Source organism: Fukomys damarensis, unplaced genomic scaffold, assembly GCF_012274545.1.
Source record: "Fukomys damarensis isolate Sample0158 unplaced genomic scaffold, DMR_v1.0_HiC HiC_scaffold_28, whole genome shotgun sequence".
Lineage (NCBI taxonomy): Eukaryota > Metazoa > Chordata > Mammalia > Rodentia > Bathyergidae > Fukomys > Fukomys damarensis.
Window position 1 is genome coordinate 12940805 of NW_022900940.1, and position 20200 is coordinate 12961004.

General features: G+C 37.0%; 1 protein-coding gene across 1 annotated transcript in view; it reads right to left on the reverse strand.

The window, feature by feature from the left end:
* Positions 1 to 20200, reverse strand: part of Sumf1 (sulfatase modifying factor 1) — a 74582-nt gene that overhangs the window by 46719 nt on the left and 7663 nt on the right. The window contains exons 2-3 of the mRNA XM_010608724.1: positions 15676 to 15849; positions 12559 to 12633 (exon numbers count right to left, since the gene is read on the reverse strand). Of these exons, the coding sequence (XP_010607026.1) occupies positions 12559 to 12633; positions 15676 to 15849 (249 nt within the window). The remainder of the gene's footprint in view (positions 1 to 12558; positions 12634 to 15675; positions 15850 to 20200) is intronic.

Sequence of the window (20200 nt, forward strand, 5' to 3'; positions counted from 1 at the left end):
GTCCTGTGCACTATGGGTGTTAGCAGTATTTCTGAATTCTCCCCACTAGACCCAGTTGCATCCAACACATAAAATGTCTCTAGACATTACCAAGTGTTCCCCAAGAGAAGCAAATTACTTACTGAACTATAACTGGGGTAGCATTACTCTTCTTAAATGTTAACTGATAGCTCCTAATAGCATAGGGGTGAAATCATCTGACCCTTGAGCCAGTCTGCCTGAGTTTGAGCAACAGTACCAAATTTTACAAGATACATTATCTTGGAATCTTATCTTCTTTAGACTCCAGTTTACTTATCTGTGAAATGGAAATAAAAATACTACTTTCTACTGCCTATGGTTTCATGAGGGAAAAATAAGTAAATACATGCAAAGTACTTAGAAAAATAGTACCTGTGGCAAAGTATTAGCCATTATTATTGCTATTATTCATTTTCGTTATTGCATGTTGCAATATTCTTCAAAGAACATGTATTTTAATTAGTGAAAATACAACCGCAGTACATTGTTCTTCAGTTTACAGCCCACCCCCAGCCCAGGTCACCATTTTCAGAATACTGACAGGCTATGGCTTCTGCGCCTTTGGGCTAAGATCAAGTGTAGAATACTGACAGGCTGAGAAAAGTGCCTGCAAGGATAAGAAGCCAAGAGCATGTGTCAGTCTCAAAGAATTCTCAAGAAGAGTACAGAGGTGATTGAAATATACAGTAATGTTTAAATTTTTTCAAATGTATTACAATAAAAGATACATTGCCAAAAATTTTGGGAGAAGTGTGTTCGAAGAAAGGGGGAGTATTTTGAGAGCAATTAATGGAAATATGTCATTTACTGTAATCATTTCTTTAAACATCTTTCATAACAGTCATGCTATGAATCCACACATAAACTAACCTGTCCCTTGAAACAAAACAACATGAAAGTAGGGCAAAGAGAAAGTGTGAGGGATACAACCTCCAAACTAGACAAAGTTTCAGCATCTAAAAGAAAACTGAATGACTCTCCTGTCTTGTCTGTAAAACAGACCATAAGCCACCAATGTAACGGTCAGATGCAGTCAGAACCCTCATTTGACACAAAAAAAATAATTTATCAGATTTATTCCACAACCAAGAAGAATTGATAGAAATCAGAGGTAGGAAAAGCCATGATATTTTCTGGCCAAATTTATAGCAAATCACCATCCCAAGTCAATGGATACCTTTCTTTTCCAAATGTCACTGCAAATTCAATTATTTGAAAAACTTATACTTGAACTCCTAGTTCTGCCTTAAAAATAAATGCTATTCTACTGTGTTTGGAACTTTTACAAAATAAGCAACTTTCGAGAGTTACATTGTATCAAGTTGATGGTGCATATGACATTTCTAATTCCTTTTCTTTAATAGGAATAGTCCTCAGGTGTGTTGTTTACAGAGCAGAAACACTAACATGACTGGCATATCTGATCGACCTCATCCTAAAAAAAGAACACATTTTTGGGAACTGGCTGTCCACCTACACATATTCTGGTCAACTGAGACAACTTCCAAAGTTCAGCACTCCCTTACATTCAGGGAGAAAAGGACTTTAATATGACCTACTTCTAGTCAACCATCTCCATAGCAACTGTCTTGGGTTTAAGTTGAAACAGCTGTACCAGCCAGGCAGAGGCCAGCTACAATGTAAATAAGATTCCTGTGAGCCCTGATGTCCCTGAGAAACAAGACTACTCCAGAGAGCCAAAACATCATTCCCTACCTCTCACGAGGGTCATAACCAAACTTGTAGTAACAGCTGGTGAAAAAGGAAAGGGGAAACACTGCAAAAATGCGTTTATTCCTGCCAGAGGTGGTAAATTATACTTCTTATATACACACATCCCAGAATAAAATCAGCACAGGAAAAAGACAGAGGACTGTGTAATTATGCATATTCAAGTATAAAGATATCAAGTTCACAACTTTACAACTGCTCTCTTAGAAATTAAATTCACTGAGACAAGAAAATTAAAAAGATGGACGTCTCTTGAAATATAGTATAAACATGAGTTACCCTTATAAAAAACAGCCTGAGAGAATTTTTCAGTGACACCAGAGAACAATGAAAAATTGCAGATCTATTCAAATACATGAAATATAAATAAAACTGGAGGCAAATCTAACAACTGAAAGAATCAAATCAGAGAACACACGACAAGTAAAAATCTCTTCAATGCCTAACAAATGTGAAAAGTTAGAAAATGAGGCTATAAAAAGTAGAAACAATTTGCCATCAAAGTAGGTAGTCAAGCCTGACAGCTTATTTCAGATTAAATCCTAAAACAGGTACCTTGATAACTTAATAGATTGCACAAGAAAGAAAAATGCATGCTTTTTCACTTGTGAAATTTAAAGCATACATGAAACTTTTCAATATTTTTTGTTTTAGTTCTAAGTAAAATTCCTCCGGCTATACTACACTGAATTCCCAAGGCACAAAACTAGTATGCTCTAAACATGTCAGATTCTTAAGAGGAGAGCGGAGCCCCTATTCAGAGTTGTCTACCTGGCAGGGACAAGGCAAAAATGGCATGCGAAATCTTTGCTGACCTGGTTTACAGATTTTCAGTTGAGATCTGCATAAATATTAGAGATACTTTTAAAAAATTACTAGAAATAAAAGGTAATTTTTCACTTTTTTTGGTAAACGGGTATCAGTGTAATTTTGCACAACCTACTCTGAAAGCAATGTGACAATACTCAGCAAAAGCTGAGTCATATATGCATATGCAGTGAGAAAAATGTTTAATCATTTATTTTATTCCCATCTGAATATAACAGAGCCATTAAAAATTATGTGTAGGACCAAAACTAAAATCGAACTAAACTAAACTAAAAAATTAAACTAAAATCGAAATGGTTCAAAGATCTAAATATTAAAACAGAATAAAAACTTGCTGGAAAATAGGGGAAACTCTTAGAAGTCACAGGTGTAGGCAAGGACTTTCTGAACAGAACATTCATTGCAAGAGAAATAACATTGAGAATCAACTGATCAAACTGTATAGGTTTAAAAGCTTTTGCACTCAAAGAAAACAACCAGAAGAGTAAAGAGACAACCTACACAATGGGAAAAAAAATTTTTTGCCAGCTAGTCCTCAGATAGAGGACTAATATCTAGAATATATAAAGGCTAAAAAATTAGATCTCCTCAAAAAATAAAGAGCCCAATCAAACAATGGGCAAGTGAAATGAATACACACTTCTGAAAAAAAGTACAAATGGCCAATAAATACATAAATTGTTCAATATTGCTGGCCATTAGAGAAACACAAATTAAAACAACACTGAGATTCCATCTCACCCTATAAAGAATGGCCATCATAAGGTAATGAGGAGGCTAAGGGGAAAAAGGAACTCTTTTACACTGTTGGTAGGAATGTAAACTAATATAAACACTATGGAAATTGGTATGGAGATTGCTCAAAAAATTGAAACTAGAAATTTCATTTGACCCAGCTATTTTCCAAAAAGACATCATATTACAGTGACACAGGCACACCCATGTTTATAGTAGCATGATTCATAATAGCTAAATCTTGGAAGCAGCCTATATGTTCAGCAACATGTGAACAGATTAATAAAAGTGGTATTTATACACAATAAAATACTACTGTGTCATAAAGATAAATGAGGTCTTTATAAGAAAATGGATGCAGATTGAGGCCATAATGTTACGTGAAATAAATCAGATACACAAGCTTAAATATCACATGGTTTATCTTATATGAGAAATTCAAATTCTAAATAAAGAACAATTTAAAAAAAGGTTAACACTGATTGTTTCTGAATTATTTCTTCACAACCACACAGCTCTGAAGCTTCTGGAAAGCAGGCTCAAATAGAAGACAGAACAGTCACATCATTCTAAGAACAGGAAATTTGCTTACACAGGTTATTTTGGAAAATAAACCACAAAAGGAATAATTCTACCTGTCTTCATCCATTTTGTTTTGCTATAACAGAATACCTTTATACTTCAAAGCTACAGTAATGAAAACAGCATGGTACTGGCGCAAAACCAGATATGTGGATCAGTGAAACAGAACAGAGAATGCAGTTAATAACTCCAGGCACATTCAGCTATCTGATCTTTGACAAAGGGACCAAAAATATATGCTGGAGGGAAGACAGTCTCTTTAACAAATGGTGCTGGGAAGACTGGCTATCCACATGCGGAAGACTGAATCTAGACCCATATGTCTCATCATGTATGAAACTAAAATCAAAATGGATAAAAGATATAAATATTAAAACAAAAACATTTAATCTGGTGAAGACATTAAACACAGGAAAGGACTTTCTGAGCAGAACCCTAACTGCACACGAAACAGCCCCACAAAACAAATGGGATCATATGAAATTAAAAAGCTCTGCACAGCAAAGAAAACAACTAAAAGAATTAAGAGACATCTTAGCTCAGTGGTTCTGCTGCCTGCCTTGCAAGTGCAAGATCCCAAATTTGATCCCAGTACAGAAGAAGAAGAAAGAAGAAAGAAGAAAGAGACATTTACAGAATTGAAAAAAAATTCCAGCTATTCTTCAAATACGAGACTGATATCTAGAATACATATAGAATATAAAGAACTAAAAAACTTAGACCCTCCCCAAAATAAAAGATCCAATTAAAAATGGTCAAGTTAAATGAATAGATACTTCATAGACGTTCAAATGGTTGTTAAATACATGAAAAAAATGTTCAACATCTCTGCGATCAGAGAAATGCAAATTAAAATAACACCAAGATTCCGTCTCACTCCAAACGAACGGCCATCATCAAGAAACCAAGTAACAAATACTGGCAAGGCTGAAGAATAAAATAAAAGACAGATATAAGGAAACAGGGAGATCTTCTGCATATAAGAAGAGGACCAAGAGATGGAGGGAGGAGGAGGAAGGGGAGTGAAAACAGAATTAAGAAGTGTTATGTACATGTATCAACTCCCTATGAGGAATATAATCATTACATACTGCAAACATGGACTGTCTTAGTTAATTTTGTTGTTCCTGCTGAGACAAAATACCGAACAGCCAAAGTTAAAGGAGGAAAGGTTTATTGTAGCTCACAGTTTGTATAGGTTTCCATCTATAAACAGTTGGTTCCCAAGCAAAGTGGCATGGCAGAGGGGCATTACAGATGCAAAACAGTCCATGACAAAGCAGGGCAGGCAGAAGGTAGCTGGAAGTAGCAAGCAGCAAGTGATAACATCATCCCCCTTTCTGTCCCTTCTATTCTATCCAAGTTACCCACCCAACTTCATAGAATAAATTTAATACAGGGGAAAGCATTAAAGATTATCTATACAAATAATTATCATAATAAGTGAGATGAACAGTATGAAAGGAAGGTACAAGAGCCATAAGAACAAATAACAGATGGAAAGCATCTGTTGACATCCTTGGGCATGACTTTCTACTCACTCTATCTTTATTTCTCCATAGAGGTTACTGATACAAATCCCAACACTCAACGGGCAAGCGATTTCAGACTTATTTTTATTTCTTAATCCAAGTTAGGCATCAAAAGACCCATAATATTCAAGACCCAAATTTAAGGACACCTTAAACAAGTATCCAGCCAGATTAGAACCTCTGGGACCCCAGCATGCCTCACACACACCTCACTCTGATCACATGTCTTGGAGCTGGTTGGGGAGGGGAGAAGTGTGCCTTGTTATCCTATTATACAGGGCTCTAGTCTTGCAGGGTTATCATAGTTTGCTTTCTGAGACTATGTCACACTGACTTTTAAGTCAAGCAAACAAGTACTGTTTCCAGAAAGAAAGCACAAAAGATAGCACTACCGTCTTATCTCATCCATTCACCCAGACCTTGAGTGCTCTACCCAAATAATTCAGTTGCTGTGAAGCCACCTCAGCTCTAATACCAGGATAATGCCCCTTGCCAAGGAAAAGCTGACTCTGTAACCTGAGATAGGTCATACCAGGTCTGGGCCCGGGACTTTCAAAAACTAAATGCTCCAACACATAACAGCCAAATGGTAAGCTTTCATTTTTTAATAAATACATATTAAATGCTTACTTACACTTGCTGTGCTGGGAATAAAGTCGCGAACAATACAAATACATTCCCACCCACCTTCATAGAATAAATTTAATACAGGGGAAAGCATTCAAGAATTATCTATACAAATAATTATCATAAGTGAGATGAACAGTATGAAAGGAAGGCACAAGAGCCATAAGAACAAATAACAGATGGAAAGCATCTAAATCTGGAATGTGGGATGACAAGACAGTGTTCCAAATGTACTTCCCAAAGTAAGCTCAGCTGAAACCTCACTACACAAAGCTGAAGGTGGATAGTTAGAGCAGATGGACAGAGTAGGCCCTCTGCCAGATGCTTTGCCCTAGTTGTTCCTAAGATGAACTCCTCTTCATCTGCAAGGTTCCCCTTAAATGCCTCTTCTTCATCCAGGTATTCCTGGATCAACAAATTTAGAAAACTCCAAAAGAGTTAACAGTTATCACTGGAAAGCATAGAGGGACAGTTTGAGAATAACAGCAAAAACCAAAAGGAACTGTTCCCACTCCAATAAGGAGTGAGTATATGGAGCCCACATTAACAAAGTATGAAGGTCTTACCTCAGAAACTCTTAAAACTGCCCTACCAGGATTCTCTTGCAGAATAGAACCCCATACAAGGAGAAACCTCAAGGCATAAAATCAAACTTCTCAAACAGACATAAGAGAAAGGGGAGGGGGAGACTCAAAGTCTAAGGAAATCAGTGGCTATATTTTGAAGGCAAGAGGATAGCTAACAGGGACATCAGTGTGGGAACAAAGCTACCCTAGTTCACCCTTCCTTCTAAAGGTTCAGAAAGACAGCTCACATGAAAATGAACGACAGCAAAGATGCAAGAACAAATCTAATCCAAAGTTACCATAAGAAAAAAGAGGAAGCAGAACAGCACAACTGACAAAAATGCAGTGAGGAAGATGCATTAGTCTTTTTCCCACTGCTATAACAAAATACCACATGTTCAGGTTTGGAAAAGAGGAAAAAAAGTTTAATTTAGTTCATAGTTTCGGAGGTCTAAGAGCATGGCATCAGCATATGCTAGGCTCTGGTGAAAGCACTCCTGGCTATATCACATCATGGTAGACAGGATCCTTGCGTGAGCATGTATGAGGAAAGGATCACAGAACAAGACAGAAGCCAGAGAGAATCCAGACATCAGGCTTGCTCTTTTATAACAACTTGCTCTCACAAGACCAGCATCAGTCACTTCACTAGGCAGTGATCTCAATTACAAACTAATCACCTCCCACTAGGTCCCACCTATTTAAAGGATCCACTGTCTTGTAACAGTCCACCATCTCTCCATACCACCACCTCAGGACCAAGCTTCTGGTATATGAAACTTCGGGTGATAAATCAAACCTGAACCATGGCAGAAGCCATGGTTAAAAAATCACAACATACTGTTTCAAAATGAGATCAAAGACAAGTATACAATGATATATGAAAGAATAAAATCATAACCTGTAAGCCCACATGGCACGTAAAAGTCAAGAAACACTGGATATAAAGCAAAGAGTCATTTCAGAAATGTAATTTATGATACACAATGACAAAAAAGAATAAATTTTTAAAAGTAAAGAAAAAGAGGCCAGGTACAATGGCACGAACCTGTAATCCCAGGTACTTAGGTGCTGAGGCATAAAGAACAAAGGTCAAGGCCAGCCTAGTCAACTTAGCAAAACCTTTTAAAAATGTAAAAAGGACCTGGAATGCAGCTCAGGGATACAGTATGTGCAAGGGCCCAGGTTCAATCTCAAAAGAAAAGAAATCAAAAAAAAAAAAAAGATTAATATGATTTGAAGGAAAGTGATAAACACTGAAGATGAGTTTTTAAAAAAACTTACAGATATATGAAGAGTGAAGAGTTCTTGAAGGAAAAAAAGGCACAGAAAAATGCAGTAAACTGTAAGAAAATTTTCCTGATATTTAAAAAATTGTGGAAATACATATTCGAAGAACAAACATCATATCTGAGAATACTGATCCACAAAGACCAACACCAATATACATTCTAGACAAATCATTTTGATACCACAGAAAAAGAAAAACTCAAAGATTTCATATGCATCAAAACTTTTAAGTATAAACAACAATAATAAACTGTTACCAACATGTAAATATTATTCCTATGGCTACTTCTTGACAGATCTAGCAAAGAATGAGCTCCTCAATTCAACTCACTAGGTAGACACTGAAAATAGAAAGAATTAAACCTGTACCTACTCAGAGAACTAAATCTAAACAGCAAAGAGTACTCTATGCAATAGATATATACTTCAAGATACATAACTAGTATAACTATTTAAAAACTGGAGGAGAAACAGGAAAAGCATATGTAAAAGTCCGGATGTTTTCTAACCCTATTCTCAGTAATTACATTGGTGATGGTAGTATTGGTATTGTTATTTTGAGACTGTTGGTTATGCAATCTGGGATAAAATAAATGAGTAATTATGGGCTATTTTAATTCTATTCCTGTGTCCCCAAGAACCAGGACTCCTGCTGTGGAAGACAAAAATGTAATACAAAACAGGCTGTGTAAAAACCCCAAAATAGAAGTACAGTATCAACATAAATTAATGGGTCATTTTACCTTATCTCTGTCCACTGAAGAGGCTTAGAAACAATAACCACCCTAAAGCAATAAGCATACCTAAGGCCTAGAGAGGGTTCTGGAAATAAAACTTCTTAGAAAGATGGCAATTTCAGGGAAGTAAAGACAGATCTAGCCATCAGAAAAAGCAAAGAAGCCATGAAGGACTACCAGGGTCAGTTCAAAAGGACTCAGCCAATGGCTGGGCACAGGAAAAGAGAAGAACTGCAAATTGGCACAAGGTTTCTTTTTGGACAGATAAAAATCATCTAAAATTAGATTGTGGTAATGGTTGCACTACTCTATAAATATACAGAAACAACACTGAATTGTACATTTAAAATGGTGAATTTTACAGTATGTAAATTATATCCTCAAAAAAGCTGTTAAAAAAGAGAGACAAGGTAAAAAGGATTCACAAGAGCTTGAAAAGGTACCTGGTGCTCAAAAACAGGAAAATTTTGATTCTGAGTAAATAAATATATGCTTAAATGTAAGAATTCATAAAAATTTTCAAATTGGTAATTACATAAATCTGTATTTGTGATAAAACTGTATAAATATATATAAATGAATACATGTAACACTGATGCACTCACAAATATGTAGGTTGTATCAACTACTGATTTTCTAATTATGAAACTGTACTATAATTATACAAGATGGTACCACTGGAGGAAACTTGGTGAATAGTATACCCAATATTATTTCATATTCCTACATTGAAACTACAATTATCTTAAATTGAAATATTTAAATTTTAAAAACCCAGCTCATCACTGTTGAAGAGTAATAGGGATCTATTCATTATTTTAAAATCTTGTAATCCAGGTGTGGGTGGCAAAGGCTTATAATCCCAGCACTTCGGAGGAGGCTAAGGCAGTGAATCACTGGCAGTTCAAGGCCAGCCTGAGCTATACAGCAAGATCCTGCCCAGAAAGAAAAGAAGAGAAGAGAAGAGAGGAGTGGAAGAGGAAGAAGAAGAAAGAGGAGGAGGGAAAGGAAGAGGAGGAGGAGGAGATGACAGACCTTTCCTTTATGGCCTGTACTAATGGCTAAGAAAATAGACTATCTCTTCATGAAAATATATCCATTTATAAATTTAAAAATAACTGTTAAGTTATCACCATTACAACCCCTAATAAATTCAAGGATATAGCCACTGAGCATTAACAGCAGCTAACATTGCAAAATGGAAGCACCAGAGATAGGTTCCTCCTACTGAATAAAGATACTATTATGATGTCTTGCCAGAGGCTGCAAACATGAATCTGATCAGCTGTGCATCCAGCTACTAAACTGCAGCTAAAGCATACACAGAACAGAAAGAACAGGTGACCTGCACTATGAGAGGGCAATCAGTAAAATTTAGACTATGGGAAAGACTACAGGCTAGCTGTTCTGTATTCTTTAGTGAATAAATTACAAGGAAAGGGGGAATGAAAGGGAAACCTGTAAACTAGAAGAGTCTTAAAATTGCTTTTCATAAATTCTATCTAAAAAGAAAAACAAACACACAAATACCTTTAAATGATCAGGATTAAACTTGGGATGTACACTGGATGCTAATATTATAAAGAAATACAAGGAAATATCTACTTTAAAAATCAGGACAAGGGCTACTTCAGAGAAGGGTAACAGAATGTGACACAGAGATGTGGCTGCTAAGGTAGGTAGCAGAATTCTAACTCCTGAGCTGGGTGATACTTATAAGCACATTCAATTTAGGATAAGTCAGTAAGTCATGTACTTACAATATATGATTTTCTGTATTTGTATTTTTTATAATGGAAAGGTTTTTTTTTTTAAAAAAAGGAAAAATGTGTATCACTAATGTAAACTGACATGAATACAACTTTTAAAACAATCACCTGAAAATAAACAATATTATTTAATTTTAATCAGTTACTATAGCTTGAGGAGATTCTTCAGCCTGTTTTCTATGATAAAAAAAAAGAAAAAAACAAAAACAAAACAGAGAGAGAGAGAGAGACTAACAAGTTTTGTGAAGTATCAAGGACAGGTGAACTCTGAAATAAGACTTTTTTCTTAAAAAGGAAGGTTTTTCTCAGAATCAGGGTAACCTTTTGCTTTCCTACCTACTACCTAAAATCATCTTAAACTTATTCCACTGCCCAGCTCACATCCTACATTTCTAGAAACACTGGGTTAAAAAAAGGCCTAGTACCTGACGTTAAGTCAGGCTTATGAAGGGGGATGATAAATAAATAAATAAATAAATGTTCTCCTACATCATCAATAAATTTATTCACTCAACCCTTTCTAAACAAGCTTAAAAGGTTTGCTTTTCCATAATGAGCATTTAAGCAAGTGACCAACACTGCAACCAGGTGAGAGCTGCTTATCCTCATCCTCGTTACGAGCACACACACTTCACTATGTACTTAACAGAGCACCTTCCAAGCCTAGCAATATCACCTCTGCCTTCATGCTCAATGTGCCTGGAGGTTCTCAAATAACAAGACACCCTGTATCTGAAAGGGCAAATTACAGAAATAAGCGCAAATGCTGTCCCTCATCTGAACTCCCCTATCTTAAAACAAGGCACCATATCCTGACTTACATCAACACTGGCCTAAACAGACGTCAAAAGCCCTTTAAAAAGGGATTGGGGTTATCAGGTTACACAAGACTTACACACTTGCAATGACCAAGTAAAATTCAAATGGACCTCAATTGCGTTTTGAAAAATTTATCTAAAAGTGGTCCAACTCACCAAAATATGATTTGGGACTAACTCTTGTTTTATTTCATCTCCCCCCACCCCATATTTTTGAAAAGAAAGAATATGTGAGCGAGGATATTTCAGTTTTTCTGGCACCACTGCTCCCAAGGGAGGATAGAGGACGCCAAAACATTAAGATAAAGTTCACGGCCAGAATTAAAATGGAGCTTGTATAAAAAGGAAGAATAGGGTTGGGTTCTTTCATCTTCAGTGTCTGTGTCTTTATCAATCTCCCCCAAGTTGGGTGACCCCTGTTCTCTAATCTATCAGCTACTGGGTCTGCATTTCTTCCCTTTTGGTTCGTGAACACTCAAATTGCCAGCTTACCTCTACTCTTTCCTTTGTTCTTACATGTTCATAAACAGTGCATACTAACAAATACATAAATATCTACTAAAACAGCTGGTACAGGAATTCCAAATTCTACTCATCACACAGGTGTTCCTGGGAACCCAGTCCATTTCCATGATGTCTGAAGAAAATACACCTAATCACACTCCTGAATTCTCTCCATAAGAGAGCACACTTCTGCCTATAAGCACCAATAGTGTGCTTCCATTTCTCAGGAACATTCAGAGCAGAGGACCCACTTCATGGATACCTCTCTGATCTCATGAATGTTTAAATAGGAAGCTCCATCTCCACACCATCTTCTGATGAGATCAGTACTTTGAATATAGAATTTAAAAACATTTATATTTAACCTTTCACTTCAAAGTTAATCCCATGACTCAGGAGGCTGAAGCAGGAGAAAGGTGGAGTTAGTTCCATGCCAGTTGGGCGACATAGTGAGACACTGTCCCAAAAACTACCAAAAAAAAAAATATATATATATATACATGTCGGAAATGTCTGTAAGTAAAAGAAACCCAGAAGGGTCTAGAGCCCACTGCGCTCTACTTCAAAACAAGATGTGTTACTTGGTTGCACAAAAGTCCAAGGCTGATCAATGCTTTGTCAGATACCACTCTGGCACTGTGCCATATTCATTCAGGTAAGGTGCCTGGCCTGGGGGTTGGTATGCTGGGCAAATCTATGCTGGTTAAATGATCAGGATAAGAAGGAGAGGAAGGAAGTATTTTTAGTTTTGATTTTTCACCCAAACTCTTTCCAGTGAGCCACAGAGAAGCATGAGAGCCTATTTAAACATTACTTACTGCCTGTTGGATATCAGTCTTCACTTGTTCACTCAACATGCCTTCAAAGACAAAGGAGTCGCCAAACTTCTCAGCCTACAAGGAAGGTAGGAAACAAACCCAGAAACAGTTGGAGTAATGTGTTTCACATGTGCCATTTTCCTTGCACATTACTAAAATGATTTTTCTTGTCTAAATGAACGTGAGTTTTTCCTATAACTACCCAAGAGGACTCAGAAATGACTGCAAAGCATCTGGCTTCCTGTTAAAACAGGTTAATGTCACTCTTAGAGAATATTTTCATTTAAAGCTTGTTTAGCTGATAAGACTGTAAACTGGAGCAGATTAACTTTTGAGAACCTGTCTGCCCCTGCTGAAGGAAATTATATTATCTCAAATATTACAAATGACTTTGGGAAATAACAGTATCGTGTACAAATGAGATTATACAATCAAGTTTTGTCCTTTATCCTGCTCCTAGCATCTAGCTAAAAGAGTTAAATATCACTGTTTGCTGATATTCTAACACACTGTGGCTCTACTAAGATAACAAATGTATTTATAAATCTCAAGTGGCCAAATTCAGCAACAGCTATAAATCTGCATTTTAATAACTACATTTAACATTAGCACCTCAAGTCTTCATCATCCTGATTCTCTCTGTCACATGTGACCCTATTCTAAAAAGGAGGTCGTTTGTCCCTTGGCATTTGTGACTCTCCTCTAGTTTTCTTCCTACGTTTCTGACAGTTCTTACTCTTCAGAAACACCTAAGCTCTTCCTACCCCTGAAACTCTGCAACTTCCTGGAGCTCTGCCCCTTGCTCTCTTACAGTAGTCCAGCAGCTCTTTGATTTTATGTAGCTGAAATTACACAAGCTTATTAAAATTATAGACTGCTGTTCTCCAACCCTAGTCATTTTGATTCTGGGGACATGTGGTAAGGAAAAAAACCAAAAACCTGCCTGTGTTAAATCTGCTGATTCTCACATAGGTGGTTCCAGAAATACAGTGATCAACTGCTGGGAAATGCCTTCAACCTCATCACTTTAACTATGGCTAGCAATTTCAGTGACTCTCAGATTTCAACCTCCAGTCCTGTCCAGTCCTGAGAAGACAAAATTAACTGAGTACCAGATCCCTATATTTCAGGCCCTATGCATGCCTCAAGTATCTTTTCCCAAGCGGAACTTATCATTTCTTCATCCTTGATGTATTTCCTGGTGACATTACAGTGTCAAAGAATCTAACCCATTTACTCATTCAATAAACTGGTATCAAACATCTACCACATGAAAGGTCTGAAGCTAAAGGACACAAAGTCAATACCAGACAGGCACTGTCCCTTTCATGTACTTAAATGTGAAGACAGACAAAAATCAAGCCAATCAAAGAGAGGAAGCAAGAATATAATTTCATTTCACCTTGTAAGGTCAAAGCGTCAAGAAAAATCTCCTGGCAGAGTGAGCAAAGGAAGACTTCTTGAGAAAGGGACACGTGTGCTGAAGTAATGCAAGTATGAAAAGAAGACAGATGTGCCAAAAGAAACAAGTAAGGGGCTGTGGACTCTAAGCAAAGGAAAAATACTGCCCAAACTAGCAAAGTAGGAAAGAATGTCTAGTTTTCAGGAAATCAAAACAAGACCAGTGAGGCTAGAACAGGTAAGCAAGGGGCACATGATGTAAAACAAAATTGGAAAGATAAGGGGAAAACCCGTTAAGTGTCATAAAAATTCAAAGCACTTTGTTTTAGGCAGAGGTTCTGAGACTTTTTTGTGCCCTATATCTCTTTGGCAGCATGGTGAAGCTTAGGACTCTCCTCAGAAAGGAACATTTAAATGCATAAAACAAAATCAATAGGATTAATAATTAACAAATATTTATACCACAATACTAATTTTAAAAATTTCATCCTGTGGTAATATGTACACTCTTTATTTATATGTTAAATAAGATCTAATGCCAGGTTTCATACTTACCACATGTCAAAGCAGGAATGAATGTAAATAATATTTCAAAATACATGCAACAATAACATGATAAAAGTCTGTGATTTCTATTGGTAACAATCACTGTGGTTTGTTGTTCAACATAACTGAAGGAAATGCTAAATTTCAGGTAGAGAGTAGTCAATATCCAGATATAATTTTTCTCCTTCCATGTTCTTGGATGCCCTAAATTCAGCTTCTTCTGGTTAATCTTCCTGAAGAACTCTGGTCTAAGGAAAACTTTCTTCTTTAGAACTGATCTTCTAACTTAGAATATAGTACTAAGGAACTTGATCCAAGAATATCCTTAATGAAACAAAAAAAACAGAGCCTTTTGCTTCTACAAATATCTATAAAAAAGATTTACAACTAGTTTGTTTATTTTAGGAAATTCCAAAGAAATATGGCAGTACAAAATCAAATGTGAATGTTATTTTGCTTTTGGCATTCACTCTCAAATTAACTATTTTAAATGTAAAAGTATCTTTGTGGGAAAAAGAAAAAGAAGAAAAGGGAGGAGGAGAAGAGGCGAAGGAAGAGCGGGAGAGGAGAAAGAAAGAGAAACTCCATAAACAAGACAAATTTTTGGCGAAAGAAAATAGGACATTTTTAAAAGTGTATTTTAGATCCTCTCAGAAACACTTATAAACTAGAAAGCCTCCCCAGTCTTATTCCAGTTCGGGGCAAACATCCACTTGCAGGACCTTACTTTGTATTCAATGACCACAGAATAATGCCTGGAACTGAGACAGAAATGCTTATGAGTTGTAAAGACCTTGGAATACAGCCACAAGAATGAAAAGCTGCATTTCTGCACCTATCATGTAGGAAACGTACTGCTTCTGGAACAAACAAACTACAATTTATTGAGAAGGAAGAGTGGCCTTACTTCACATGCTATCTGTTATCTCACAAACCTTGAAACAGTAGCTGTCTCTGGCATTGACACAATATAATATATTTTTAAGCACATAGGTTCTGGGGTCACACTGTCCAGAACTGAATCCCAATGCCACAACATGCAATTTCAGACAAATCACTTTTCTAATCCTTAGTTTGCTACCTATAATGTCACCTAGTTCATGGGAATACTGGGGAAAGCATAAAGGTTCGGGGAAAAACAAGTTCTCCCTCCTATCCTCAAACCATTACCTCTGTCAAATAGCCAGTGGAGTTCACAAACTTCTCAAATTCAACATTACTGACTTCATAGGCATCCATGTAAAAGGCATCAACAGTGACTTTCCTCGCAGGTGCTTCTCCATCCTGTTTTATCTGAGGATCATCTGTGCCCATTGTAAATACTCCAGCAGGGATGAGGACCATCTGCAGCGAAAGAGAAAACACAGGAAGGGATGCATCACAGTCCAGGTGTACCTGGGTATGGTGTAAAGTTCCTAGCACAAAGAGAGCACTTGATGCTTAGCAAATCCCCACCATAGACACCACTGTAAACTTGGCAAAATCTCTCTATATCTCAGGAAAGTTGAAGCAAGAGTCACAAAAACAAGTGAAAATTTGTTAGCAAACTAATCTCTTTAGTCAAAACTCTACATGTTACAGACTTGTAAATGCAATGGAAAAGGCCTAGAATAATAAATATCAAAACTGCTAACAGTTAAACTGCAGAAGCAGGGAGATTATTCCATTTTTTCTTTAAACGTTTTCTTTACACGTATGTTTTTCTTTCACAGTGCTATGAGTTGGATCTGAAATGTCCTACCAAAACTCAAATACTAGCTGATGGTTTCTGGGGAGATGACTGGAAGAGAAGGGCTCTAACTTCATCGAATGGATGGATTCGTTTTTAAGATTATAGTTTGATGGCATTATTGGGAGGAGGTAGAAAAAAGAGAGGAGGCCTAACTGAAGGAGTGGATAGTGCAGGTGTGACTTTGGGGAATATATCTGGTCCTCAGCTCCTTCCTCTCTACTTGTTTCCCCCTCTCTGTTTCCTAAACAGGTTTGCTCCACCACACCCTGATGTTCTGCCTCATCTCACACCCACAACAATGGAGTCAGTTCCTAGTTACGAACTGAAACCTCTGAAACCATGAGCCAAAATAAATCTTTCATCCTTTAAGTTGTTTTGTCAGTTATCTGGTTAGTGATGAGAAGCTGATTGCTACAGATATACTCTCATTCTTCTGAATTACTTTAAAAGCAAATGTTGAGATGCCATACATAGTATCTATCATACCTACTGCATGAATTCTAGTCATTAAAGAAAATGGAAGTCTTAAATCACTGAAATAGAAAATCTAAAAAGTAGACTAAGGGATTATGTCATATAATTCCTTATTAAAACACAAATTGCAATTACTTTGTTCCTATCCATCTTCCCAAGTGAACTCTAAACTTCAAGAAGGCAGAGACTTAGACTGCCTTGTTCACATGTTCACAGCTATACTCCCAACACTAAACTCGGGGTCCAAGGAGGCTACATAACTTTTCAGGTCCATGCGCAATATCACGAGTCATTACAGAAATGCAGTCAGAACGCCAGTGAGATTCCACTTCACATCCACTACAAGGCCTACCACAAAGACAATAACTAGTGTTGACAAGGATGTACAGAAATTGGAATCCTCACATTCTGCTGATAGAGATGCAAAATGGTGCAATGACCTGGGAAACAGTCTGACAATTCCTCAAAAACTGAACAAATAGTAACTATATGACCCTAACATTCCACTCTTAGACAGTTATCCAGAAGGAATGAAAGAATTTGTACACAAAAACATATACAAAGGCATTGTTTATAAGCAAAAAGTACAAACAACTCAAATGTCAACCAACTAATAAATATGTAACAAAGTGGGGTGTAATCATAAAATGAACTAATGCTCAATGACAAAAGGAATGAAGGACTGATTTATTCAATATGGATGAATCTTGAAAACAGTACTCTAGGCAAAATATTCACTCACAGAAAGCCACATATTATATGAATCCATTCATGTGACACATGCAGAATAGGAAAATCCAAAGAGACAAAAAGTAAATTAGTGGCAAGCAGAAGCAGGAAGGAAGCTATCGGATATGGGGCTTCTCTTGGAATTATAAAAATGTCGTAGATTTAGACAGTAATGATTGTTGTATTTTTTTAAAACAATGAAATTTACACCTTAAAAAGGTGAATTGTATGGTGTGTGAATTATACATTGGGGAGCTCCTGACATACCATCTGTCAAAAATTCATTCTTGCCAGGGATTTAGCACCACACCTGCCTCCAGGTACAAAAAACAAACAAACAAACAAAAAAAACCCAATCTTGACAAATACAATATGTAACTTTAAAATCAGGGAAGGGCTGGGGATGTAGCTCAGTGGCGCAGTGCCCACCTCACAAGCACAAGGTGGTGAGTTTGACCCCCAGTACTGCATTAATTAATTAATTAATTAAAATAAAATTAGGGGAGTAAAAAGTCAATTCATAGACTTCTCAGCAGTTTAGGAATCATCAAACCTCTGATCTATAAATGAGTTCAAATCGAAGGAAAAAAAGTAGATAATTAGTTGGAATTTAAAAAAAAGAATATAATCAAGACTTGCCATGTAGAGGTACATGATCCCAACAATGAATATAACTGTACTGTATCCCTAAAATGTACCAATAAACTCAATAAAATTAAAAAAAAAAAAGAATATAAATTAGGGAGAACCACACCTGCTCCCGCCCCCGCCGCCATCTCTCAAGCACCGGGAAGGTATCAACCCCCATAAGCCCCCCCCCACGCACTCTCAGTCCTCCTGACTGTGCCAGTCTTTGGACCCACTCTGCAGAGGCAGAGGTGGTCATCAAAGGTATTTTTCTGAGTTCCCAACTTTGAACATCTTTAAAGAAAGGGCGTGGGAAACCTGTAATAGAACGTTGTGGAGTTCAACCATTCAGAAGGTTGGGGAACTCAATCTGGGCCTTGCAGCCCGAATTCAGTCAGAGTCATGGGGTTCAGCCATCAGCTAACTGAGATCAGGGGTCTTGCATCCTCGCTCTGTCTGAGCCATTAAATGGTAAATACACTATATTGAAATTTTGTTCATTGCAGACATGTTGTGGACTGCTTCTTGATTTCAATTTAATTCAAATGATTTAAGGGTGATAGACTAGTGACTACTACCGGTGGTCAGTGTCAAAGTTGTGCTTGATCTTAACATGTTGCTGATTGTATCAGTTGGGGTAAAGCATTGCCGTTGATTTGATGAGCTGTTTTCTCTGATGTTATGAAGATGAGAATGTCTGTGGGTTGTTAGGGACACAGAAGCTAGGGCGCAACTATATCAGGAAGATTTGGGTAATAATCCAGACATTAAACCAAGGACAGTCCAACAACAAAAATAAAAATGAGAAAACACTTAAGCAAGACAAGGACAGACTTCCAGTTCACCAATGGCAAGCAGTAGGGCAAATGAGGACAAAAAGGCCAATAGTGAACCACCAGGACACCCTGAACTCAAAGCACAGGAAGTAACAAAACAGATCAATCAGGCTCTAGAAGAATTCAAAACAGAAATAATTTCCCAGATAACCATAGAGATAGTGAGCAAAATGGAAGTCGTGATTCGAGACTCTAGAGCAGAAACCGACAAAAAAATAGATGAGCTCAGGACCATGATAGAAGCTATGAAGGCCCAGCATAAGAAATGAAAAAAATAAACGCTCAACATAGGGAAGAAATGGAATCCATAAAACAGATTCAAACAGATATCCAGGAGATTAAACACTCTATTGAAAGTGTACACAACAGAATAAAAGAATGCAAAGATAGACTCTCAGATATAGAAGATAAGATTGCAGTCAGTGACCATGAAAAGAGAGGTCTCTTAAAAACAGTAAGAGATCATGAGAAATCGATCCAACAACTCCTAGATGATGCAAAGAAGAATAACATAAGACTGATAGGAATCCATGAAATAGCAGGAGAAAATATAAATGACTTTAAAAAGCTGTTCAAACAATTAATGACAGAAAACTTCCCAGAGGGGAAGAATTTGACATTCAGATAACTGAGGCATATAGGACCCCAACTAGCTACAATCAAAAAAAATCTACACCTAGACATATAATAATCAAGATCCCAGAAACCCAACAGAAGAACAAAATACTACAAGCAGTAAGAGAAAAGAAACAAATCACATACAAAGGAAAGCCCATCAGAATCACAGCAGACTTTTCAACACAAACCCTTGGGGCAAGGAGAGCCTGGAATGAGATATTTCAAGTACTGAAAGAGAACCTCCAACCTAGACTGATGTGTCCAGCAAAACTCCCTTTCAAAATGGATGGGGAAATAAGACACTTCCACGACAAAGAACACCTGAGAAACTACATGAATACCAAACCAGCACTACAAGGAATTCTAAACAATACCCTAGAAAAAGACAATGAAGGCAACAACACCATGAGGCCCAACAGAGCAAATCAAATAGGCAAGGCAAGAAATTAAAAGAAGGTGAAAAAGTAAAAAGAGTCATCAAAAGGCCAATAACATGTCAATAATAAGTCAGTATATATGTTATAACCAGCAATGTCAATGGCCTCAACTCACCAATCAAGAGAAATAGACTGGCCAAATGGAATAAGAAGCAAAATCCAACAATATGTTGTATACAAGAAACACACCTAGTGCAAAAAGAAACCGATAGACTGAAAGTGAAAAGATAGAAAACAATTCT